Source organism: Fringilla coelebs (assembly GCF_963513975.1).
Source record: "Fringilla coelebs genome assembly, chromosome: 6".
Classification (NCBI taxonomy): Eukaryota; Metazoa; Chordata; class Aves; order Passeriformes; family Fringillidae; genus Fringilla; species Fringilla coelebs.
Window position 1 is genome coordinate 17,871,515 of NC_140034.1, and position 26,043 is coordinate 17,897,557.

The following is a 26,043-nucleotide window of genomic DNA, read 5'->3' on the forward strand; positions in this document are numbered from 1 at the left end:
TAAATTCTGCAAGTTACATGTAATTAAAGGTAAACACATACAGTTTCATTAAGTTCAGTGATTACTTTTTTGCAAATGTCTCCTGACTGCAGCCTACCCTGTGTGCTATATATAATTATATATATATAAAACTTTACAAACCAGAAATATGTTGTTATCTAATAAGATCTTTATGGTCATGATGTTGTACCTGAAAAGATCCATCTGTGTAAGCTTTGGTGTAAGATACAGCTTATGATTTCTTCTATATCAAAATGGAGCTATTGCTTCTATCTCAAATATGTTACACATTTTTTGATACTCATTCAAATAGATTTCATTAATATATTGAGTTATTTTTATTTGTTTAATTTGGACACTTTTAGCGTTTGGTCTCGGTTGGTTTGGATTCGAAAAACACAGTCTGTGTATGGGACTGGAGAAAAGGAAAATTGTTATCAATGGCTCCTGGCCATACAGACAGAGTAAGTACAATTAAACAGTCTGAGCATCAGTGCCATTTTGGTTTGTTAAACCATGTCTGTATATGTGTACTAGACCTATGTCTGAACAAAACCCATTTGGTTTTAGAAGCTGAATTTGCCTAAAGGTTGATGTGCATAAAGATGTGAAGATATTTAAGATGTGTGCATTTATTTCGAGAATAAAATGTGTAACTCAATATTTATTTGTATATGGTTTGTTGAGACTGAAAACATGTAGGAGAAGTGCATAATTACTGCATTTCTTAGACCCTAATCCCCATATGGGAAATCAAAATGCAAATAATTGCCTAAATTTTTCTAGTCTGTAAATGAAACTTAATGTTGTTTTATCATGTGTTTTAATTACTCTAGGGGAAAAAAAAGTCAGAACTATATTTGGTATATATTGAAATTTCAGTATGGAATGAGAGGATAGAAATGTCTTTCCAATAGATCCATTTAAAGCATTTCAGACTCCCTGTTAATGTGCTAGAAGTTTTTACTGCTTTAACTGTCCTGTGCTAGAAAGGCTGTCTCTGCTAACATCCTTTGGTTTTTTTGTGCAGATATTTGATATTTCTTGGGATTTATACCAGCCAAACAAGCTCGTCAGCTGTGGCGTAAAACACATCAAGGTAATGAAATAACTCTTCACTTATAAAATATTTTAGCTGCAGTAATGTATGCTCTATAAAATGCATAAAAATAGAATCTAAAAGGAATATAGAATGATAATATGGAAGGTCTTGTGTAAGAACAATATTAGTTCTTAGAACTGCAATCATGAATCACAGCTGACTACACTAGATACGTTAAAAGATCTGTATAGGGAAAAATAGACCCTCTCTGCTCAAAGACCTCATGCCCTGGCAGAAGTTGTCAGTAGCATTCTATGTAATGACTGTAATATAATTTAAAATTTAGGTTCTCTAAAACATGCTGTTTGAAATGCAGAGTAGTGTAAAAGAGGATGGAGACTTTTAAGGTGACTCCAGATACTCAAGTTTCTGAATCTTGGACAATGAATTCATGAATTGCTGCACTACAGGGGTGAAATGAATTGGAAAACCATTTCTTACCATTTAGAGAGGGTATGGGGAGACAGTGAAAGAGAAAGGAAGAGAAGCAGCATTTTTTTTTCTTTTAATTATTTTCTCTGCTTGTGTTTATACCTTTGTCATTTGGAGCATTCTGTACCTGTTACAGGATTCATAATTTGGACAATTCATGTATTTTTTCAAGCGTGCTCTGTTTGATTCATGTAGCAAATGCTGCGCAAAAAGAACTTTTTTTTCAGGTGTAACTTTGTCAGCAGGATAACCAATGATTAGGAGCCGTGTTTCACATCAGTCAAAAGTCACTGTCTTCTCCCATGCACAGTTTTCTGTGTTACCACATCACAGCAGTAGATGGCAGCTTGAAAGTTCTGCATTGCTGTTGTGTGGAGGTTCCCATGGTGGGGAAAATATGTTGCTTTTTATATAATGAACTTGTAGAGTAATATGGATTAATGGCCTACAGGAAAAAGTCTTACATCTGTTGGCTAGATTGCATAAGTCTGATTTGGCATGCAAATGTTTAGCATGTCAATTACAGAACTACATGAATTTGTTTAATAATGATCTTTTTTTTTTCTACTTCTCTAAGAGGACCTTTATGCCAATAGTAAGCTAATATTTGCCAGCAGTGATTTAGTATATTTAAGATGGCTTTATGATGTCAAAACATATCTATTTAGATAAGCAAAAGTTTGAGCAACTTTTAAAGCACTACAAAGCCTTTCTAAATAGAAACATCATTTTAAAATCAACTGCTGTTTCCTCTGGGAAACCAGTTTGGAAAGTCACAATTCTAAGAGGAATTTAGGCATTTGGATCAGGCAAGAGATTGTTGTTGATGTGGGTTTTTTTTTTAAACTACACCTTCTTGTTCTTTCAGCTATCAAGAATTACTTTCATCTTTTTAATAATATTGCATTTTTTCTCAGATGATATTTTATGTAAATTGTAATAGTACTTAATCAAGTTATGCAGATAATTCCATGTGAATTGATATTGAGGAATTTTCTTAGATACATCACCCACTTTCACATTGCAGCTAGGTGTTTCATTTATGCAGTGACTTTGTAGTTGCTTCTCAAGCAACACCATGGTCTGTGTCTTGAGATCTGTACTTTAGTTAAAAAAATACTGTCACGGTATCACCCCAGCCAGCAGCTGAGCTTCAACTCCACCACTAGCAGGATTGGGGAGACAACTGGAAGGGTAAAAGCTGGAAAACTCATAGGTTTAGGTAAAGACAGTTTAATAGAGAGAGCAAATCCTGCACATGCAAGCAAAGCCCACCAAGGAATTAATTCATTGCTTCCCAGGGATAGGGGAGTCACTCAAGATCAACCTCCACAGGAGCAGACATAATATTGACTTGGGAAAACCAACTCCATCACCTCAAATGCTCCCCTCACTTTGTTCTGAGCATGATGCCATTTGATCTGGAGCATGCCTTTGGTCATGGGGTCACCTCTCCCAGCTGTGTCTCTTCCCAACCTCCCGTGCACCCCCAGTTTCCTCACCAGGGTTGCAGTAGGTAAGCTGAAGAGCCCCTGGCTGTGCAAGCCCTGCTCAGCAATAACAAAACCATCTCTGTGTTATCAACACTGTGTTCAGCCAAATCTAAGGCACAGCTCCATACCGGCCATTGTGAAGAAAATTAACTATCCCACTCCAAACCAGCAGAACTAGTTAAGATACTGGAATTTGTCTAATCAGTACTAGCTACTCTAATCAGTAATGGTAATTTCTGCTTATTTCTGAATTACAGTATTGCAAGTACAAAAATCTATTCATGGTAACTTCTTACATCATCCCATATTAATTGAAATCTGCTCAGAATTTTGAATGGATTATTGGTAACAGAGTGCCTTGCTGTGAAATACAGTTCCCTAAACACATATGCAGGAAACTCTGTATGCTGAGACAATGCGAGGGTAACCTGTCAGCAGTGGTGCTTTCATGTTTTACATTGGATTACTTCAGCAGCTTCACTTTCCAGTGCACATTTACATGTTTGGACAGGAGGGTTTGAAAGGAATATGCGAGTGCTTCTTGTTTGCAGAGATCTCAGAAACTAGAGTGTTTATCAGGAGACTTAGTTGGCAAGTATTGTACTCTGACAAGAGACTTTGCCTGTCTTTAGTTCAGGATTCATTGGAACATGTTGGGTGACCTAGGAGGGAATTCACACTTGTGGGATTGCTGCAATTACACACAAATGGTTTATTAGAAAGTTCTTAAAAATCTCTGCCTCAGATGGCTACTCCGTGTGATCCATGGTTCTGATGAGAAATACATCTGCAAAAAAACCAGCTGCCTTCAAACAGAGCAAATAGAGTCTCTTCAGAAATCTGCATGCTTAGGTGGCATCTTTAAATGTATATTAACATAAAGTACAAATGCACCATTTTCAGCATAAAAGTCTTGCATCAAAGAAAGATAATTCTATTATGAAACACTTTTCAAAAATAACTGAAAAAACAACTGACTCAAAAATTATTATTTGAAAGAATTTTAGTTTAATACTGATATCCCAAAATTCCTTCCCAACTACTCTGTTATGATGATTTTATGGAAAGATAAAGTTGGTTAATAACATAAAACACTGTTAAACTGGAGAAGGCATGGAAAAGGGGGTGAATGGTGATGTATTGTGCAAGCAAGGTATTTCTCTTTCAGATGTATGTAATAAATTATAAGGTATAAGCAAAATAGCCATTTCTAAATCACTTCATGTTGCAGTTCTGGAGCTTGTGTGGCAACTCCTTGACACCAAAACGTGGTGTCTTTGGCAAGACCGGTGATCTCCAGACTATCTTGTGCCTGGCCTGTGCGAGGGATGAGGTGACGTACTCGGGTGCGCTGAATGGAGACATTTATGTCTGGAAGGGAATCAACCTCGTCAGGACAATACAGGGAGCCCATGCTGTAAGTAGCCCTTTCTCAATTAATGTTGAATCTTAAATAGATTTCTGGAAAGCCAGAAAGAGCAATGTGAGGTCAGCTTGTGTCTAAATGGTTTCAATGATACTCAGGATGTCATACTGGAATATTTTTTTAGAAGAGTATACAGATTTGAAAAGTGAAGACATGTCAGTGAAAGTTTAACAAAAAATTTCCAAAGTGCTTGGTAATATCTTCTTTTAATTGAAATGTTTAATATGAATATAAAGGGATTATAATTTTGCTATGTAGGTTTTAATTACATTTTCCATGTTATTTTGAAGCATATGGGTTTGTGATTAAAGTAGGCAGCAAAACAGCCTGCTTTTTGGTTTGCAATCTGATTTGTGCATAGTAAACTGTGAAAATCCTCATTACCTCTCATTTGGTGATATGCAGTATTTGACTTCTAATTGTCCAAGTATCACTTAAAAACAAAGCCAACCAGGTTCTGGTTGGTTTAATTTATGAAGCATGAAACTGCTAAGGTCACTTTATGAAGCTATATGATTTGCTGGTTGAATGTTCATTTTTGTTTTGAAAAGCATTGTACCTTCTTGAAAATATTTCAAGTTCCAATCTTAGCAATTTAACATGGTGTGAAAAAACAAGCATATGAGTTCTGATATTGCAGCTTCAAAATTCTAAATATAAATTAATAACAGTTAATGATTCTTGCTTGTAAGAATGTGTTTGTTTTAACCGGCCTGTTGGACTGGGTGGCCACTCTTTGATTTAATCAGGTGGAGTGGAGGGGACGAAGTGATGAATGTTGTGTGTGTGGGAGAGGTTGCAGTCAGTTGTGGTAAGGAGACCCTTGGTTTACCAAAGATTCAGAAATACACATTCAGGATGATTGCAGCTTGTTGAATGAACTAATAATTCAAAAGTGATTGGAGTGCTTATTCTGTCAGTTGTGTAATAACACTGTCTGTGGTTATGAACAAAGATAAAGTTATGAAGAACATCTTTGTGTGAAATGTATCCCAGACTATATTTTACATTTGAGATTTCCTTATCTACAAAGAAGTGTATGTATATATAAATAAAAAAAAATAACAGATAAACCCAGACAATCATACTATCCTGTATGCATCTGTGGAAATATAAAATGTATTCAAGAGGGCCCAAATTATGAATCAGAAAGTATGTGGGGGTATTTACAGTGTGGAGTTATTCTTGCTCTATACCTTCAGATCTGGTTTCAGTCTTCATAATAAGTGTTCAATAGTGTTCTGTTCTTTTCTGTGTTTTCCTGAGATGATTGGACTTTGCCTATTCAGACCTCAATTCCCAGAGGAAAACTTGTACTTAGTCTCCTGCTGAAAACTGATGCCAAAATATTCTCCCATCCTGTTGGTGCTGTAGGAAACAGCTGTCCTGCATATTAACATACTTGTTACTTGGACTATTTGGACTTGCAACAGTTTATTTCTCAGAATAATGCAGTGCTTTTCAGCTGTTTAAGTATGGAATGACAACTGATAAACATAAGAGGATGAGGGCTTTTTGCTCTGTTCCATTATGTGCTGTGTCAATTCTGAGTTGACCACAAGATCAACTTTGAAGTGCAGTAACATCCTTATCTTCAGTAACATCAATGGACAGAGCTCAGGTGACCTTGGAGCAGGTTTCATCTAGCCTTCTATTTTTGGCTCTGTCATCTAGGCTCAATGGAATTGTACTTTGCAGTTCTGAAAATTAAGTAGGAACACTAGTTCATGTCTTTGAAATTCATTTTTACAAGAGATTAGAGTCACTACAAATCTCACAGATTTTAGGGGAAAATAACCCAATAGAATATGGAAAGTTCTTTCCAACAAAATGAAGCCTTGTTTTTCAATTCAAAATTACCTTAAAGGATAATATTGACAGACTACTCTAAGCCCAACATATGGCAACTTGGAATGACAGTATCTCTTCAGCCATAATAAAATATTATAATGATATTTTGTGGCTAATTAATTTAATAAATTAATGTACTTAATTTTTATAAATGATTAATTATGTCCTTCTTGTCCAAAGGAAATACAAGTGCAAACAACAAGATTTGTGGTGTATGTCTGTTGTTGAAGGGACTACTATTGTTGTAATTTGATACAAATTTCTCTTCAGTGTGCTAGTGTTGGAATTGTCATCCCTGCATACCTGTTCATCATCCTGCATCATTACTCCTCAACAGGTGTGACAAAAACTGTAATCTTACTGAAGGAAGATGTCTCATTATTTGCATAAATACCATTCTTTTCTTGCAGCATAACCAGCAGATCTCTGAGATACTGGAAAACAGTTTCTAAAGCATGTTAGTGATATGGAGAAATAGTCCAGCCCCAGATTTATTAAGTTATTGTTAAGACATTGTCTGCATTAATATAGAAAACCTGTTCTTTTCAAAGGTTGGTTCTCTTTGTTGTGGTTGACTTAGGCAAAAAAATATTTTTCATTTTAAGAATAATTCAATGTGAAAAATAAGGCATGGTCTCCCAGTATGAGCAACCAAGGGAACAGCAACTTTAACACTAACAAGCAAAATAAAAATTCTTAACTCAGACAGATTATCTGTTTTCTGTCATAGCAATACTAACAGAGAGTAAAGTAGAGTTTCCTGCAGATTTCCATCTGAATTTGAGTAGAAATAAAAAGTTGAAAGCACATAAGTTAAGAGTTGGAAGAGGATTAAGGAGTTCACCTAAAATAGAAATAGGAATGAAAAGTAGGAAAAGATGGAAATGAGCAGGGTTTAGGAGTAAAGACACAGAGTTCATGTGCAGGGAGCAATGGATAACAATGGGAAACTTCAATTCTAGATTTGCTTCCTAAATAATAATTTTAGTAATGGAAATTTTAAGGGGGAGAAAGAAAACAATGACATGAAATCATGTGTAAATTCACTGGCAATGGTAATGCTCCATGAGGTTATTTGTAGGTGATGGATCTGGCTCTGGAAAGTTAATAAATACTTTGACTAAGAAAAAAAATAAAATTAATAGCTGTCTCATTTGTGTACCAGTGCAAAGAACTGATTATAGAATCTTCCACTTACCACCTTATATGTTCTAAATTCAAGGTAGTCCATGAGTATTTAATATCCAAGATGTTACTTGGATATTAAAACAAAATTGTATGCTTGGTTAAAACATTGTATGTTTTAAAGATTGTTGTGTGCTATGCTTTTGCCTTGCATAGTAAATGTACATAAGACGCTTTCTCAGCAGATGAATAATTAATTTTGAGATAGTCTTTCAGAGGTACACATTAAAGTTGTGTGGATTGATGTCAGAAACTGAGGTTAAATAACAAGCTTGAGGTTAAATAACAGGCACTCTGTTAAAACCATTGCACGCCTATGTCAGTGTGCTGGATACTGATTAAATATAGATGGAAACAATATAATGAACTTAAATGAATGGTTTTAAACTGGTATCATGTACCAACACCATGACCATTAAGTCACGCAGTATTTTCTCCTGCTGCTTAGGCTAGTCTTTTGTTTCAAAGGAAACTGTCCACTTCTTTTAGCCAACAGGAGGTATATGGACAAGTATTTTAATTTTTTTATAGTAATATGCACATTTTAAAGTTGTTTTCTGGAGGATTTGTTGGACAGGAAGATCACATTTCACAGCAGTGTCTCTCCTCTGTAAACTCACTGACACCTATCCAAATGTTTGCAATCTGTTTCCTTACTGTGCAGTATGTACTGGGAGAGACAATGTCTCAGGGTGAGTGCCCACCGTGGGTGCTGCTCTACATTTCTGTGTCCTGTAGTGTACCTGGGGGTAAAAAGGAGGCACTGGAGTTGTTTTTTTTGTTGGCATAGTGTCTCTGTTCTCCATGTTGCTCAGTAGTAGTCGGTTGCTCCTAAGTTTCCATATGATCTTCCAAGCTTGGTCCTAATTATAGCTAGCCGCAGTCATCATTTGTTTTAGGTATTGCATAGTCAGAGTTAGAGTGGTGGATTTTATACAGACAACTGCATTTAGATAAACTGACACTTGATTTTTGGGGCAAGATAGGTCCAGCAGCCGTAAAAATCCATAAACTTCTTCAGTATTGGAAACCTCTTGGATTCAAGTAGTGGCTAAATATTCTTGCAGGAGGAATCATCTTTGTCAAATTCTTCTGTACTTCTCCAGCTTTCCACTATAAATTCTGGTAGATCTGGGTATTTTTTTTATTTGCTCTCATTCAACTAATTTTTTTTCTCAAATTTGAGGGAACACAGATGTGATACCAGCTGGTTATGTTGGAAAAACAGGAAATATTCAGCATTCTGAGAAAATGTTGATAGATTTGAGATATTATTTCCAGAATTTTCATGTTCATTAGGAAGTGCAGTGAAGAATTTGTAAAAGAAGAATGCAGTCTGTATGCCAAGCTTCATAAGTTTCAAGATGGAAGTCTTTGATTTACACCTTTTATTTTCATTCAGAAGCACAGTCTTTGTGGCTCACATTCAATTGGATCTAACAAAGTCAGTGCAATTGTTTGCCTTTCATTACTGCTAGAGGGTTTTTAAACATCAAGAATCAAATTATGTTGATTACAATTTGAGGCTGAAGGATTAAAGAAGCATGAAGACTCCAAAGTTGATTTGCATTAACAATCTTGTCAGTTTTTAAAAGGAAGGATTTAGTGGAGGATTTACTGGCCAAGCTACCCCAGTAAAGAATCTGTCTTTTCCCCTTTAAGTATGAGCCTAACAATTATATGAAATGTAGCAAAGCTCAGCTTTTTCCATTGGATGCTTACAGTCCACATTAATGAGGGGCATTTTTATTGTTTCCATCTCATTCTCTTATTCCAGTGGCACAAAGACTGCAATGAGAGTGTCCTATTGCATTTCAAGGGATTGAGCAAGCACATCTGCCAAATCTCCTTGACAACCACTATGTCCTTTTCAAGATAAGGATATTCTGTGGAATGGAAAACAGATTAATGCTGGATCCACTTGATTGTATCTTCAGAACATTCCGCCAGCTCCCACATTGCCAAATGTCTGATTTTTTTTTTAATACTGACTAATTAAATAATGGATTTTGGAAAGAGTTAATTAGAGAAAAGAAAATAATTCTATTATCAAGATTGCATTCCAAAAAGAGCTTTAAAAGACTTAAACTTGGACAGAATTCAGCATAAGCCACAAAATGAGCTGAAATTCCTCTAGACTTATATTTATTCCATGGCACCTAGAATCATAGAATCACAAAGGTTGGAAAAGGCCTCCAAGATTAGAGTCCAATTGTTAACCTGGCACTGCTATGTTCAGCACTAAACCCCACCCACAACTGCCACATTCCACCTGTTTTTGAACACTTCCAGAGATTATCCCTCTAGGACCTCCCTGGGCAGCCTGTTCCAATACCTGGCAGCCTTTTTAGTGAAGAAATGTTTGCTGGTATCCAATGTAAACCTTCTCTGGTGCAACTTGAGGCCATTTCCTCTCATCCTGTCCCTTGTTACCTGGAAGAAGAGACCAAACCCCAGCTATCTACAGCCTCCTGTTAGGCAGTTATAGGGAGTGATAAGGTCTCCCCTGAGCCTCCTTTTCTCCAGGCTAAACACCCCCAGCCCCCTCAGCTGCTCCTCATAAGACTCCTGCTCACAATAGTAAAGGTTAATGCAATAAAACAGATAGACACACATGGAGAAAAGCAAATTCAGTTTGTGCTGTATTTTCAAAAATCTGTAGGTCCTAAAGAAACAGAAGATTTTCAAGATGTTAGAGATAATGAGAGTTAGACTTCTAATCTGCTTATGACTTAAAAATTACACTACATTTCTGTTTATACATGTACTGCTCCAAACTTGTGGCTTGTCATAAAAGTCTCTTGAGAATGGACATGGCATGCCAAAAAATTTGAAGTGCTGTCACCCAAGTCTTTCAGTTTTCATTGTCATTTGACATTCTAGTAGGCTTCTTTTTTTTTTGTGAAAGCTGAGAGATTTCATTTTTGTAACATGAAAAATTTTATCTTTGTTATCTGATGCTAGAGAAGCAAACACAATCCATATTTCATTCTGACCAGTCCATGATGATATTTTTCTTAGTCATAATTTAAGAAGGAAAAGCATATTGGTAGGAGATAATAGTCATGAGTAACCCAGAATTCTCACAAGGCACACTGTATCCCAATTTGGTCTGTGAGTGTACAGCTCTTCTTTCCCCCAAAAGCCAATCTCTCCTTTGCAGATTGCTTTGATCTTTGCAGTTAATGGCCTTCATTACTATAAAATCTAGACCCTATCTAAAGAACTGTTGGAACCTTACCTTTACTTCTTTACAAAACTGAAATTTCAGACCAATATTTTAGATGTTTATATTATTGGCTAGTCTACTTCCTTTTGGACAGGAATTAGAGACAGATTTTCACTTCCATTGTTTCTAATGCTCTCTTGTTTACTATTGTCATAGCTGAATATTACATACTTAAAATAAATACAAAACAATTTTTTAAACTTCTCATAGGCTTATCAGCTAAAGTTGCCCTTTCAGTAGCTTTGCTTACGGAAATGTGTGAGTTATTTCTGAACATAAGGCTAGTGAGTTGTGCAGGTAATTAAAAAACACCAATAGTGTGTATGCCACTTAGATATGTATCATGTTAAATCAAATATAGTGGCTATGTGGCTGTAGTATCTTTATTTTAATAGTATATGTATCATTGTTGCCTCTTTGTTATCCTGAGGAAAACATATATCAAGTGAGTTGAAGAAAATGGGTTAGGTTTTGTTTCCTGATGTTTGCCTTTAAAATAATAATAATATCTATTAAGTTTTCAATGGTGTAGCATGATCATTGTGTTTCTTAAGTTTTATTTCTAAACTTAAATTTTAAATCACTCTTTCTTGGTTGAAAAAATAAAAAAATCCCAGATGTTTTTTGCGTTGTTGTATAGCAACTGGGTACAAGCAACAAAGGCCCTAAAGCAAGCCTAATAGAGATCATGGGAAATCTTCATGCTGACGTTTATTAGAGTTGGACCAGGTCCTAAGGCAAGAGGATATGAAACTAAGCCCTTCCTAGGGATGAGAAGCAGCATCACCATGATGATCATCATCAGAAGGAAAGCATTCTTGCAGCAATTGACTTTCTGCTTATCACTTGTTAATTCTGCTTTTTTTGAGTTTGTTTCAATTTCTGACTTTCTTGTATTTGAAGCTTGTATTAGTTGCTTACTGGTTTTCTCCAATCTGTGTGTGTTGTTAAAAGTAACTTTCTTCTCTTTAGGCAGGAATTTTCAGCATGAATGCGTGTGAGGAGGGGTTTGCCACTGGTGGCAGGGATGGCTGCGTTCGCTTGTGGGACTTAAATTTTAAACCAATTACTGTGATTGATCTCAGGGAAACAGACCAGGGGTATAAAGGTAAAGAGAAATTTGTTGCTGTCATTATACCAATAAGATAGAAAATTTTAGTGTTTCGAACAAGAAAAGACTTTAAACCCCAAAATGTTGTTTTACGTACGTTACCATGAGCTGTTTGCTGGAAATAGATTATGCCCACTAGTATGAAGGTCACAGTTACTTTTACAAACAGTACATATGATGAGGATGTAGATACAGATTTAATTTTGTTATGCATATTGTTTCTAGAGCACAGCAGTTTTTAACAAGGAACAGTAATGCTTTAAGAGAACTTGAGGCAGTGAGCTCTGCAGTGTAAAACAATGGAGTACAACAATTTCATTTTCTAGTTATCCAAATATTCATTAAAACTATTTGGATGTTATCTACAGTTTTGTGAAACATAGAACAGTGCTTACTTGTAAATATGACTTCAGTAACAGTTCATGTCATGCTAAAACTTTACATAGTGTTTCAGATTCTGTTGCTGCAATGATTTAGCATAAGAATAAAAACATGTACTGAAGCACTAGTGCCACTTACAATATTGCTTTTGTTGGCATTTGGTTTTCTTAACCCCCAGTCACTTTTGTTATTTTCTAATATCTTGCCAAGAATTTGAAAATGTGTTAGAATGTCTGATAGCAATGAGATACTCAGGGTCAATACATAACTGATTACAAGTGAGGTCTTTGTATGGTGTAATTGACATGGCATTCCCACCAAGACTGTGAAGTATTGCAGCAAGATGGAACACATTTCATTTTAAATATGCCCTGCAGTAGAGTGGCTATGTTTTAAATTTAAATTTACTCAGCTGCTGCATCTCAATTTTGATGCATGTAGCTGAAAGCCGTTTCATACAGTTTCTTTAAGACATGTTCTCACCCCCTGTTGCCTCCTATACTTCTGATGTAACAGACTTACCATAAACTTTTGGCTTGTCAAATGCCCATGACAGAGCAAGAAGTTTAAAAAAAGAATCTTATATTGAATAAAATGAGTTTTCTGACTCTTTTCCCTTCACTCTTTTTTTTGATTTTATTATGTACTTCTGAGGTTGTCTCTATGTCCTCTTGCTCATTTTCTTAGTTGCATTTTCTGCTACTTCACTGTCTTACATCTTGGTATAGGCTATGTATATCCTCCAAGTAGTCATGAAAAAGTTTATGTTCCAAGGGCAAGTATGCCACTATCTATGAAATAGATAAAAAGAGTAAAAGAAGTAAATCAGGAATAAGAGAAGGGATATGAGGACTTCTTAACATTTTCTTGGTTTTATGCTTTGTCTTTTGCTACTTGACCTTTGTTTTACAAGTTCTGAGGATGTATCTCTCAGTAACAATCTCTTCTACAGGTCTCTCTGTAAGAAGTGTTTGCTGGAGAGGAGACCATATACTCGTTGGGACACAGGATAGTGAAATTTTTGAAATTGTGGTGCATGAGCGTAACAAGCCTTTCCTGATAATGCAGGGGCACTGTGAAGGAGAGCTCTGGGCTTTGGCTGTCCATCCTACCAAACCCCTGGCCATGACTGGAAGTGATGATCGATCAGTCAGGTTAAATTTTGTTTCTTTGTCAAACTACACACAGTTTTAGGCAATCAGCTCAATTTGTAGGTAACCTTATTGAAATGCATTTTAAAGTTAGTAAAATGTGGCATTGATGTACTCCTACAGTTATGCAGGAAATGAGTGCTCTCCAGTGATAAAATACAGTATGTATTTCCCAAAACCCACATATATGAAATTTGAAAACTTGTTTAGGCTAACACTGAGCACTCATAGACAAGTATCCTTTGAGTCTTTCCTTTTCAGGAGTTATGTTAAGCACGCACAGCTTGTGATGAAAAAAGACTGTGATAAAAACTTACACATTTTACTCTTACCATATTTACTTTTCCAAATGCTGCAAATTAACTTTTGATGTGTGAATTTCATCAAACCCAGTCCATGCATTGTAAACAGAATATAAATGCTCAGAAAGCCCTACAAATTACTCCCTCTTACATGTTCATTTCTATTTTTTTAATCAAAACTGCCTTTTCTTTCTTATAAGTAAATGTGCTAGCATTTTTGTTAAATATCAAGTGCAACACAGTTAAGCAAATCAATAATTCTATTATTATTATTACTCTCAAATTCCAGGTATTATTGTAAATAATAAATAATCTACCTTGTTATAAAAACTCACGTATTTGAATATTATTAGTTAAAAGGACTTTTAATAGGAAAAGTTGTTTATACTGATCAAAGTCTTTAATTGCTATTTAATGTTTCCGGCTGAAATGATTAGCAAAATAGTGGAATTTTTGCAGGAGTGATCTAAAAGTATTTATTGTCGTATGTTATAATTTTTTATATTCAGAAAATCAAAATCAATCTCTCCCCACATTTTCTCATTAGAGATATTCCCACTTTTTAAAATATAAAAATATTTTTTCTGTATGCATAATTCACACTTATATCTTAGATTTTCTTTGTGGAAAATTATTTTAAAATAGGGACACTGCCATGTCCAGCACTGTGCAGATATTGTGGGCTTCATCTTGTCTCTGACAAAGCTTCACACCCATTTTACATTAGGAATAATGACTTTATTTTAGAATCTGGAGTTTAATAGACCATGCTCTGATTGCCCGGTGCAACATGGAGGAGCCCATTCGCTGTGCCGCCGTCAGTACCGACGGAATCCATCTCGCTCTTGGAATGAAGGATGGCTCTTTCACTGTGCTTCGAGTCAGGTGTGGTACAAAACTTAAATGTAGATATGTTATTGACATCTTGATCTCTTGTGGCCATGCATGTGGTCACTTGTGCTTTTGTTTTAAATTGTGGAGGGTGCTTTGATTTTTTAAATGTGTGCTACATAGGTTCATGTTGTTCTATAACAACCCATTTGAAAAAGTATACTGGTCAATTTGCAGAGAGTGGAAGTGCTCTAGGAAATGTTTTGCTTTAGGTTTTATATTTATGAATTATCCTTGAATTGCTAGGAAATAAATTTTTATTTCTTTGTAAATTGCTCCCATGTGTTGGAATTCTGATGTCAGCGCATCATGCATACAAAACAAGTACTGCCTTGTGCTGCTGTGATCCCACGGTGTTAAAGGAAAAATGAGATTTGTGGCTCATGTCAGTGAAGTTTCCTTCCATTGGTGAATAAAGATCTCATAACCTACTTGATGAAATTTTCTTGTGGACCCAGCTTGAACAGTTCCAATTGTTCACTGTCCTTCAGCCCAGTGAAGCACCTTCTTATGTCACCGTTTCCTTCTTTTTTTACCTCCATGAAGCCCTAACCAAGTCTTAAAACAGCAGTGCTGTGTTTACACACAGCATAGTTAGGGTCAATTTATAATTTCACAATCTTGTTCGTTTTTTAGACTGGGAACTTGACAGTGTGATGAGGCTCTTCTCTACTTATGACCTGCTTTCTTTCATACTACAGAGATATGACTGAGGTTGTTCATATCAAAGACAGGAAAGAAGCTATTCATGAACTCAAATATTCTCCAGATGGGAATTTCCTAGCTGTTGGCTCCAATGACAGCTCAGTGGACATATATGGTGTTGTTCAGCGATATAAGAAAGTTGGGGAATGTATTGGATCCTTAAGCTTCATCACACATATGGATTGGTCTTCAGACAGTAAATACTTACAGACCAATGATGGCAATGGAAAGAGACTTTTTTACAGAATGCCAGGTAAGGTTCTGGGTTGCCTTCGTGCTCTTTGGTACTTACAACAGAAATAACATATAGTGGTTTTGTAAAAAAAAACCAAATGTAAATCCTGGTTCCAAGTATGGGGGTATAGATGAAGGGTTTTATAAGTTCATAAGATTATTTGCCACATTTGAGTAAGTACAGCATTTTTCTGGCAAAGTTCCTGAAATATTTTTATCCTTATATGTTTAGTCTTCTTGCCAATGTACATTTTTATACTAGAGATGCTGTCTTAGAATTTATTTTGTTTCTCAAAAATAAATTTTTGCTCCCACTCTTTTTATAAGAATTAAAATGCAGCATTTAAATTAAATTTTGCAATAGCATGACAGCTTTGTTCTTATAGAGCTTGGATATTAAATAAATTATTATTTTATTGCACTGAATGGTTTTTAAAATGTGTGGAATAATAGGTATATTGCAGCTCAGAAGAGGCATTTGGTTGTCTAAAACTATGCAGCAGATTGAGGAATTCAACTTAAAAGAGCTTTTACAGTGAGGAAATTTGTGATAACCCGATTATTGCAAATGTTTTCAAGACAGAGTTCTTGAAAACTTGGCTGAAGTGTCCCACAGTCTTGAAATAATTTCTATTAAGGGAGTTCCCTCTGTAGAGGACATATGCACATAGTGCTATCTTAAACCTTGAAATTTAAGTAGTCCTTTTTATAATATGCCAATGGCAGTATTTATCCCAAGGCTTGACTTCTGTCTGTTGCATACACTGTTTACATAATATTCTGTATTCTTCCCACTCATCTTTGTGGTATTTTTATTTGTAGCAACTGTGTATTATCACCACTTTTTATATTGTTCCTTCATTCTTATACAGATTTATAAAGATTTATGGTGTGCACTGTACATTATTCACAGATTCTTGGAGCTTTTTATGATTCTCTGAAGCATGCCATTCATTCTGTGCACAGCTTTGATTATGCAACGGAAGATGTGTAAGAAAAGATAGTGAGAATTTAATTAGACAGTAACAAACAGAAACAGGAGCAGCAATTTGAAGTTGTAAGATAGCTTTCAGCTTGGAGTTTCTTCATATGCTGGAATGTGGGATTGTGAAACCTTGTTTATAAAAAAAATGTTATCGAAGTCAGTAGAGTTAGAGCACTCTCCCATACATTTTAAAGTAATGATCAAATTGTGTAACACTTGAAATTCCACAATGAATTAAGGAACTTACAGTTGTCTGGCACAAGATCTGCAGGACTTAGGTATGGATATAAACAGTATTGTTAATCATAGTTTACATGGATTAGTGATTGAAAGGCTGAGAAGTGGATTGTTGTCCTGCTCACCTTCTGCAGGTGTGTGTTCAGTCTGACTCAGCTTTCACCTTTGCTTGCACTGTTCTTGCATTCCTCCAGCCCTTGGCTTCTGGCCTTTCCAGAAGACACTTATTTGATGGACCTTTGGTCTGACTCAGTTCCTCAGCTCTTACCTTGTGGGATTGGATCAACCTCATTACAGATAGAGCTGGTGTGAAATAAAGGAACAAGGATCTAAGCACAAAATAGGTGGCCAGATATGAGTTCTTCAGTTCTTGCTCTAAATAACCCAAGTTTCTACAATCATTCAGCAACAGAATTTTTTAATGAACTGTATCTTAGAATGATTAAATGTATTTTTGATAAACATTTAAAAATAACAGCCTCAAGTAGATACCAAGAAATAATAAAAACTATCAAGTACCAAACCTGTGATCTTCTGTTAAATAGTCTTGAGAGGTCTTCTTACTGATACTGTTGGTCATAATAGGCAATACTAGATCAGGACCATTTCAGAAGCAGGTTTTTAATTCTGTTGTACTTGGTTTCAATTTTTAGAGAGTTTTTAAAAATGTTGCATTCCTTAAAATTGCATGAGCGAGTATTGAGAAACTGCTCTTTATTTTTTGCTTAGGTGGAAAAGAAGTAACAAACAAGGAAGAATTGAAAGGCATTCAGTGGGCATCATGGACCTGTGTTTCTGGCCTTGAAGTTAATGGAATCTGGCCCAAATATTCTGATATAAATGATATAAATTCTGTGGATGCGAATTTTATTGGTCAAGTTATGGTTACAGCTGATGATTACGGGATAGTAAAGCTCTTTCGATACCCATGTCTAAGAAAAGGTAGTGCCTTTAAATTCAATTATGTGCATATTTTTAAATTGTGGCTATTCAAGAAAATGTATTAGAAGACTGGAAAATTAAATGGCTTTTAATATCGCTTTGTTCAAAAAGAATTTAAAAAATGGGGGAATGCCAGTCTTTAAAAACAGCATCCAAAACATTCATTTAATTACATAAATGTTGGAGACATATCCTAAGACCTATCCCTGCAGTTGTAGCCAGCATTAAAATTGAATGGTGTGTAGAATGAAGTTCTTCAAACAGCTCTGAAACAATGAAGCCTTTCTGATCTGAAAGGATTACTTATCATGGAGTGCTGTTAGGAACTTCATTTCAGTAACTCATCCAATGATTGTGTTGTGGTTATGTAGCCATGAAGACATTGGTTGTAGCTGTACTACTACCATCAGTTCTACTGCTAAACGTGGGAGGAGATGAATTGCTGGAAGTGCTTAGCACTGACATTGTACATTGGGAACCTGTGCTACAAGCATGTATATGGGGTATTTTCACAGACTTATATCCACATGATTTAAATAACTTTGTAAAAAGTAAAATAAAATTAATACAGTGAATTTTTTTTAAATCTCTGGTACACCTCATACAGCATTATCATATGTCTTCTGTTCTTGTGTTTGACTTGATTAAGTTATTATATTTTGGGACCTAAACTAAAAAATGTATCTTATACACACATTAAAATCTGTGAAAACTGCAAAAAGTTGTTGCAATTGATTAAAATACCAGTAGAAATTAGAATGTGTTTATTAAACACTACTTTTTGTATGGGTTCTTTAATATGATTTTCTGAGGTGCTTCTGAAACATTCGTTTCACAAATATTGAGAGATATTTTTATTATTTTATTATTTGCTATTTTTATTCTTGTTCTAGGAGCAAAGTTTAAGAAATATCTTGGCCATTCCGCTCACGTGACGAACGTCAGATGGTCGCACGATCACCAGTGGGTTGTCTCCATCGGGGGAGCTGATCATTCTGTCTTTCAGTGGAAGTTTGTCCCCGACCGCAAGCTGAAGGACACTCTTCATATAGCACCCCAAGGTAAGGAACTACTGAAAAAAACACAACAGAAGGCTAAAAGAGAAGTAGAATTCTTTGGTGACGGTATTGAAATAGATACTCAAAATTTTCAGTCTGCACAATTACAACAGTTGTTGTTCTTTAAACTTTGGAGGTGCCTGAAGCACCTGATAGAGTTGTCTAATACTTGCCAGTACCCTTTTGTCTTGGTTTGGCATTAATTGATCTTTGGAGAAGATTTAAAAAGTCTGTGCACTGACATTTGGCCAATGGTCAAATCATCACACCTGTGTGTTCAGGCTAGCAAGGGTGTGAAAAACCTTCACTGCTGTGACTCTTTTACAAAGAAAAATTTTAAAAGTTCAAACATGGATACGAATTTCTGAATTCTGTATATATTACCCTTAACTGAATTGACATGCTCAGTATGTCACTGGAAATTGACATGCTCAGATGTCACTGGAAAAATACAGTTTTCTTCTAATTTGTTTAAAATTTTGAAGTATTTAGATGGTAATTTAAGTATTATAACTGATAATTTAATTTTTTTTTTAAAGCAGAATATAGATGTTCAGTGTTTGGGAAAAAATGAAGATCATGTTTCCACTAGTGACTAATTAAACAGTTATTCTCATGAGTTTCCTAAAATCAAAACAGTTAACTGAGTGCCTCCCTTGGAAATTCCTAAAGGAATTTAGAGAATCCTCTGGGAAAATGAGAATATAGAGTTACAATAAAGAGGCTGTTTCACCATTTAATTGCTCAGATCAGATGAATATGTATCAGTGTGGATTTAGCAAACAGGTGAATAAATACAGATGCAGTGCTGAACTTCTCAGTGACAAATGCACAAGGAAACAATAATAGGCTCTTCCTACATGTCAAACTTTTTGTGACTGCCCTTTTTCTCTGCAGTCACAATAGATTTTTCCTCTTTCTTCCCATCTATAATTTTTTCCCTCCCCCTTACCTACTTGAAGAATTTCTACTTACATCAGTGGCTCACTTTAACATAAGTTTCTCTTTGGACCATTGGTTAATTTTGTGCAAGTTTTAGTTTCTGCTTTATACTGATTATTTAATTATCTTCTTTATCCTTTCCTCCTAACAATAGAGCTCATAAAATTACTTTAGTTAATGAAAACTAGCTCACTCCAGCACCCAAAATTATCATATTTATGGCTTATTTCCTGTGTAGCAGCAGAATTGTTCCTGTCAGTGCATTTTATGTTGTAGTTAACATAAGCATTGATTTTCAAATCAGAAACTTTAAGCAGTTAGTTTAAACTTTCTGGCTTTTAATTTAGGTTGCTTAATTTTTTATTTCTGTTTTCTTGGTGACAGAAAGTCTGGTTGATTCTAATAGTGATGAATCAGATTCAGATCAATCTGATGTTCCAGAGCTGGACTCTGAAATTGAACAAGAGACACAGATCACCTATCGTCGACAGGTAAAGATTTTAGTTTTAATGGCAGTTGGAAGCTTCCTAGGGTTTAAGTTGGTCATTTATGAAGACTGTTGAAATCTCAGAACTGGGGAGACTGCACAGGGACTGACCAAAACCTGCAGAATTTTTGTTACCTGAGGCATTCAAAAGAACAAGCTTATTGAAATATAATGATTAATTAATATTTAAAATTAAGACATTAATTAATATTATTATATGGAATCTTAGATTGCAATTTACAACCAAGTTGCACTATATAGTCAGCAGCTACAGGTATTGGAGGTTTTTTTTTCAGTTTTGTCAGAATAGCATTTTCATGAGTGATAGCAGCTGAATTCTCAGAAACATATTTTCCAAACGAGTCTTTTAATTTTTAAGTATGTTTTTTCTTAAAGGTTTACAAAGAAGATCTACCTCAACTTAAAGAGCAATGCAAAGAAAAAAGAAAAAGTGCAGCTTCTAAGAGACGTGAGCGAGCCCCAGGGAACAGTATAAGACTGCATTTTGTTCATGGGTATGCAAACTAGCATTCTTTAAATGTACCAGCAGACTGATTTTCTAGACTGGTCTTTAATCATCTGAATAAAGACTTTAATGTCTGTAGCTTTATGATTTGCTTTTTTTTAATATCTGTAGAAATAAGTTGACACTAAATAAATAGAATGCTTTGATGCCAGCGTACTAATTCTACACATGAATTTTGAAGTGAATTTGCACTCAAACTTTAGCTGGTACTTATTGCTTGAATGCAAGTGACTAAATAAAGTATTCAGTGATCTCACCCATATTTTCAGTATCTGGAAAGCAGTAGTTCTCTTTGGTGTTTGATTTTGATAGCTAGAACAGAAATTTTGTGTAGTTGAAGAAGACTGGGTTCTGGACAAAGTGGTGTTTCTAGTGATGATTTATTAAAAAAAAAGTATAAGATGTTTGTACCTAGTCTGAAACAATTTACATGTTCCTTTCTTAATTTAGGAATTACATGTAATTCTTAATAGGTCTTGTAAGTTTGTTAAAAATGAGTTTATTCTTTTTTTGGTGCTATTTTGAGTAGCAGAATGACTTTTGGATTCTTCCTTGAAATCTTACTATTTCATCTTTAGGATTAGTAGTTTCCCATAATTCTTCATAAGTGAAGAATTTTTATCAGAAAAAAATTATGGTGTTTTAAAGTAAACTGGTACTAGATGTTACTACATTAGAATAATGATTAGAAATATAAATTCTCTTCCTATAAAGCAAAACCAAAGTGTTTATTCAAGTAAGACGTTGCGAGTTAAGTTTTCCTTTCAAAAGATAAGTTTTGCAGGATTACAGCTTCTTTTCAGATATAACTAAATGCAAAGAGAAGTTATTGATACTGTCTTTATAATGGCACTTAAACAATTGTAGTAGGCTCCACATTAAATGCTTAATAAATTAATTGGCTGAGAATAGTTGATATTCAAATCAGAAATTTTGTCTGCAGAAGACATAGAGTAGCTTTGAAAATTATGACAACTGGGAAGCTTGGTACAGAGCTGGGGTTTTTTATTTCTCTATTTGGTGCTCCCAAATTCTCAGTTGTAGATTTTTATATCTGTATAGAGAGTGCATTAAGATGGGTAGCTGCTGTATGTAGTCTTTAAAAGTTGGTCTAAGAATAAAACCAAATGATCCTGAAGAAGTTTTAACACAAGCAAGGGCCCTGGATCTTTGGTATTATTGTTATTTCCTTCACAACAGAAGTGAAGCTTGACCAGAATATCCAGGAATGACCAGAAGTAGAATGTCCTGTTGAGTTCTGTCTGGTTACCCTATGGGCATCAAGAAAACTAATGAAGAATCCATGCTGAACAACAGATTTTTCTCAATGTCCAGGCTGTTAACTTAAAAGTGACCCACATCCAAGTGAGTAGTAGGCATATTCTCTGATTCAGGAAGTCTGTTTTGCTTCATCTTTCTTTAGCTGCAATGGAAATGTCTTGGATGTTCCCTGAAAATGTAAGAAGTGGTGATTTTTTTTAAAATTAGGGGAATTGGAAGCTTTTTCTCTTTTCTTTGGTTTTGAGCTTGTTGGTGTTGTGTTTTGAATTTGTCAACTGCCATGAAAGACGAAGTTTTAAAAATCTCTTGATAACCTGTAAGAAATCTCTTAAACCTCTGATTACTTCCTGTTTTGGAAGGGAATAAAATTCAGAGTATGTGAGCCAGCTTCTGACTAACATGGATGAGGAAAGAACTTCTATTAAGAGGTTCAATTGTGCCCTTCTCTAAGAGATCTGATCCAGTCATGATCAGAAACACTTTGTTAAATCGGTGTACAAATTTGGCCTCTTTTTGATTATTCCTGTATTTTAATTCTGCCATGTATTTGGCAGGGTGCTGGTTCAGAAACATGAACTATTCAGAAGGACCTTTTTCTTATTATGCTTTCTTTTTGCTGGCAGAAATAAGGATGCACATGTAATACTCATGCCCTGTATTCTCTCAGAGCTATGCTGTTGATTTCACAAGAAGGATTTTTTATATTTTTGAATATCTGTAGAATCATAGAATTATTTTTCAATATTCAACCTTGAAAATTAAATATTTAAGCACAATCTAGTTTGAATTTCAGGATATTCAATAAACTAACCTTACCATAAGATCAAATTTGGTAGCAGTTTCAAGATGACATGGGAATGCTGTAAGGAGAACCTTATAGCATCTTGCATGGATTCCTACAAGTACCTACAAATAGTATCTGAAGGGAATAGCCTATGAGTGGGTCCTCTTGAGAAAACTACTGCTATGCAGAATATTTTTTTTTAAAAAATTAAGTCTCCACCTTTGTTCTAAAGACTGTTCTCAATCATGTTTGTTTTGACATTTGGTTCTTCTAGAGATTTTGGGGAAGGAATGGGCTACATGTGAAGGCTTCCCACACATATTTTGAAGAGTGACATGCACATTTCGAAACTCTTACAACATGGGACAAGCAATGGACATTGACTCATTTCCCAGAGAGGACAGTACTTGTGAAGTTCCCTGTTAGCTGGATATAGATGTGTAACTTGCAAATGTGGATGGGGTTCAGCTTCAGGTTACAGAATTCACAGTGATGTGCCCATAAGGAAATGGTTTTATGTGTATATCTAAACTTCCATCACAGTCTCTGGAGATTCAGTCAGTAACCAGTGGGGTACAAACAGTGGTTTGGCTCAGGTAAAATGAAATGCTGAAGGCTGGCCAGCTGAGCAGCCCTGCAGGCTCAGTGGACTCTGTTGACTACAACAGTGTTGATTAAAATGTAGGAGTTAATGTATCTAATCAACATGTGAACACCTATGTTTACATGTCTTAATCTCAAACTGGATGCAGCTCCTGCTGTCCATGACTTTGGTAATGGCAGTTTATTTTCCCTGTCTAGCACTTAGGAAGCTACATCTTTCTCTGATAGTTACTGTCACATTAGCTTGAGTCAATCCTGGATAAATAACTACAACAGAATGCATTCTTATTTCTATTGTGCCTTGTTATATATTATTCAGTAACTACAATACAGAGCTTGCTTTCATTATTATTTAATTTATAGTTGCTAATAAAGATGCCTTGTAGATTTCTTTGGTTTGTTTTCTGCATGTGAATAAATTATTTCTCTTACTGCTTTTTCAGAGATTAGCTAGTAATTTCAGTTCTAAATTGGTTTAATATTATGGAGATGTAAGTATTTTGGAACAGTATAGAATATTCTTAAAGAATGATCTACATTGAAATATGCTTCTTTTCATTGCTGTTTAACTTAGGGCCATCACTTTCCCTCTGGTAAAAAGTACCTCTATTATCAAGGAGTTAGTAAACTGGCCCATGGGAAAGACCAAATGTGTTTATTGTGGTGACAGTCTTTGTTGGCACTACTTGATATTTTGGCAAAATATGTTGTGTTTTAATTGTAGACAACTAATATTTGTAATAACTAGAGGAAATTAACTAAAATTAACTTCTAACACAAGAAGTTAAGAACTGTTTTCCTGCATCCTAGATACATTTTGGATATTTTGAGTAGCCCTGTGATACATGGCAGTAATGTACTCAGTTCCACTAGGTTTAATTTCGGGTATATAGGCAATTGTTATGATGAGCTGGGAAAATTCTGAGTTTTTGGGTTGTGTGTAGGAGGACCTGAAACCCTTTTGCTGTCTTCACACCTTTTACTTTTATAGGTGACTGCTAAGCTTGCAATAAATTCCTCAATGTCCAGTATTTCTTTCAGCATGCATATTTTCACAGATGTTAGGGGTTTTTTTTGCTTGTTTGTTTGTGTTTTTAATATTCTCCTTTAGGGTGAATATTTGGCCTTTTTTTTTATATTACTTTGTGCTTGCAAAAAAACCCTAGTATGTTTAGCTGAGTACAGTGCAGGGTGAAGCACATGATGTCTGAGCAGCAATAGGTTCAGGTATCTTCTTTGGCACTGTGCCTGCCTTTATAATCCATGCCCCTCACAGAGTGTTGTCATGTCTTTAAAATGGTGATGTTACATACTGTGATAGGTTATTTTTGTTTTCTTTCTTCATAGTTCCTGTAGGTAATTGTATATTCTGTTCCTTAAAAACCTAGTGGCTGTATATCTAAGAAGGCTGCAAGCAGACAGCACTCTGTGTTAGGCAGGAATCAGCTTCCAAACATCTGCACGTGCTGCTCCAGGGGAAGGTTGTTAGAGAAGGATGTGGGTGGAGGGAGAGCAGAGCAGGACTGAAGAGCCTGCAGTTGTATTCTGAGTCTAGGTTGTGGGTCACTTTGAGAAGAGCAGGCTGAGACTCAGATCTCTGAGGAGAGATTCATTAGAGACCTTGAAGGGACAGTAACTCAGCAGACACTAAAAAGTTGCTGGACTGGGACCAAATCTGAAGTTAAGGTTGTGAATACCAATCTAAACAGTGAATTGAAGGGATCCTTATTTAAAAGCTTTATTTCTGTGCTATCACAATATTTGCTGGTTTAAGAAGTCCACTTCTCTTTTTTTTGTGATCTAATGAGACCCAGCTTTGGACTTCCCAGTATGGCAGACAGTACAAAGCTGGGAGGAGAGGCTGGCAGACCCAATGGCTGTGCTGCCATCTGGAGGGACCTGGACAGGTTAGAGAACTGGGCAGGGAGGAATTTAATGATCTTCTAAAAGTTTGAGATGCAAGTTCATGAAATACAATATTCTTCTTCTGGGGGGCAGTGGACCTGGATCATCTGCTGGTCTACTTAAAAACTGTGTGGTGATCTTGGTAATTTTTCTCTAATCACATACAATGACATAAATACTGTTGTGTATAGTGTAGGTGAGCCAGCTGAAATGCATTATATTCAAACCTGTTCCAAGTATGTGCTCTGTTGTTTTCCAGTGATGCACAGATCTAGCCTTTATGAACATGGAACCATGGTGTTTGGAATATTCATTACACTGAAGTTGATCAGCTGCCTTACAGATTCATTACTTCCCCAGTGCATATGGTTGCACTTTGTACATAAGGAAAGATGGATGTAACTTCATGATCTTAGTCACACCTAGGAAGAAATGAGTGTACTGAGATAGTGTATGCAGACCTTAGTTGGAAATTGGCCTACTCATGCCAGTTCCTGTATCACTATGAAAGCAGAAAGTTTTTCCTTCAGAAAAAGAAATTGTTCTATTAAAAAAAACCCTTTTTTTTTTTCTTATCAAGTTTCCAGAAACTGTCATGTTTTGCTGCCTGATTTTTGAGCAGTAGGAAATAGCCAAATACATACTTTGGACATTCTCTACTTTATTTAACTACGTGTTGCATGCCCAACTTCTCCATGTGGTCTGAAAAAATTGCTAGCTATTACTTTCTCTTCTAAACTAGCTGTGGAAAGCAACAATTAAGTGTTACTTTTAAACTAGTGCTTGTAGTACTGATGCCT

At 35.5% G+C, this 26,043-nt stretch overlaps 1 protein-coding gene across 2 annotated transcripts in view; it reads left to right on the forward strand.

Moving 5' to 3' along the window:
- The window catches only part of EML5 (EMAP like 5), a gene marked incomplete at both ends in the record, with an annotated part of 91,483 nt that overhangs the window by 22,425 nt on the left and 43,015 nt on the right, over window positions 1-26,043 (forward strand). For both annotated transcript variants that reach the window (XM_084208540.1, XM_084208541.1), the window contains 11 exons: window positions 366-464; window positions 1,031-1,099; window positions 4,259-4,444; window positions 11,691-11,826; window positions 13,163-13,364; window positions 14,411-14,548; window positions 15,256-15,512; window positions 17,445-17,657; window positions 18,551-18,718; window positions 20,042-20,148; window positions 20,541-20,659. In XM_084208540.1, coding sequence (XP_084064666.1) covers window positions 366-464; window positions 1,031-1,099; window positions 4,259-4,444; window positions 11,691-11,826; window positions 13,163-13,364; window positions 14,411-14,548; window positions 15,256-15,512; window positions 17,445-17,657; window positions 18,551-18,718; window positions 20,042-20,148; window positions 20,541-20,659 — 1,694 coding nt within the window. The remainder of the gene's footprint in view (window positions 1-365; window positions 465-1,030; window positions 1,100-4,258; window positions 4,445-11,690; window positions 11,827-13,162; window positions 13,365-14,410; window positions 14,549-15,255; window positions 15,513-17,444; window positions 17,658-18,550; window positions 18,719-20,041; window positions 20,149-20,540; window positions 20,660-26,043) is intronic.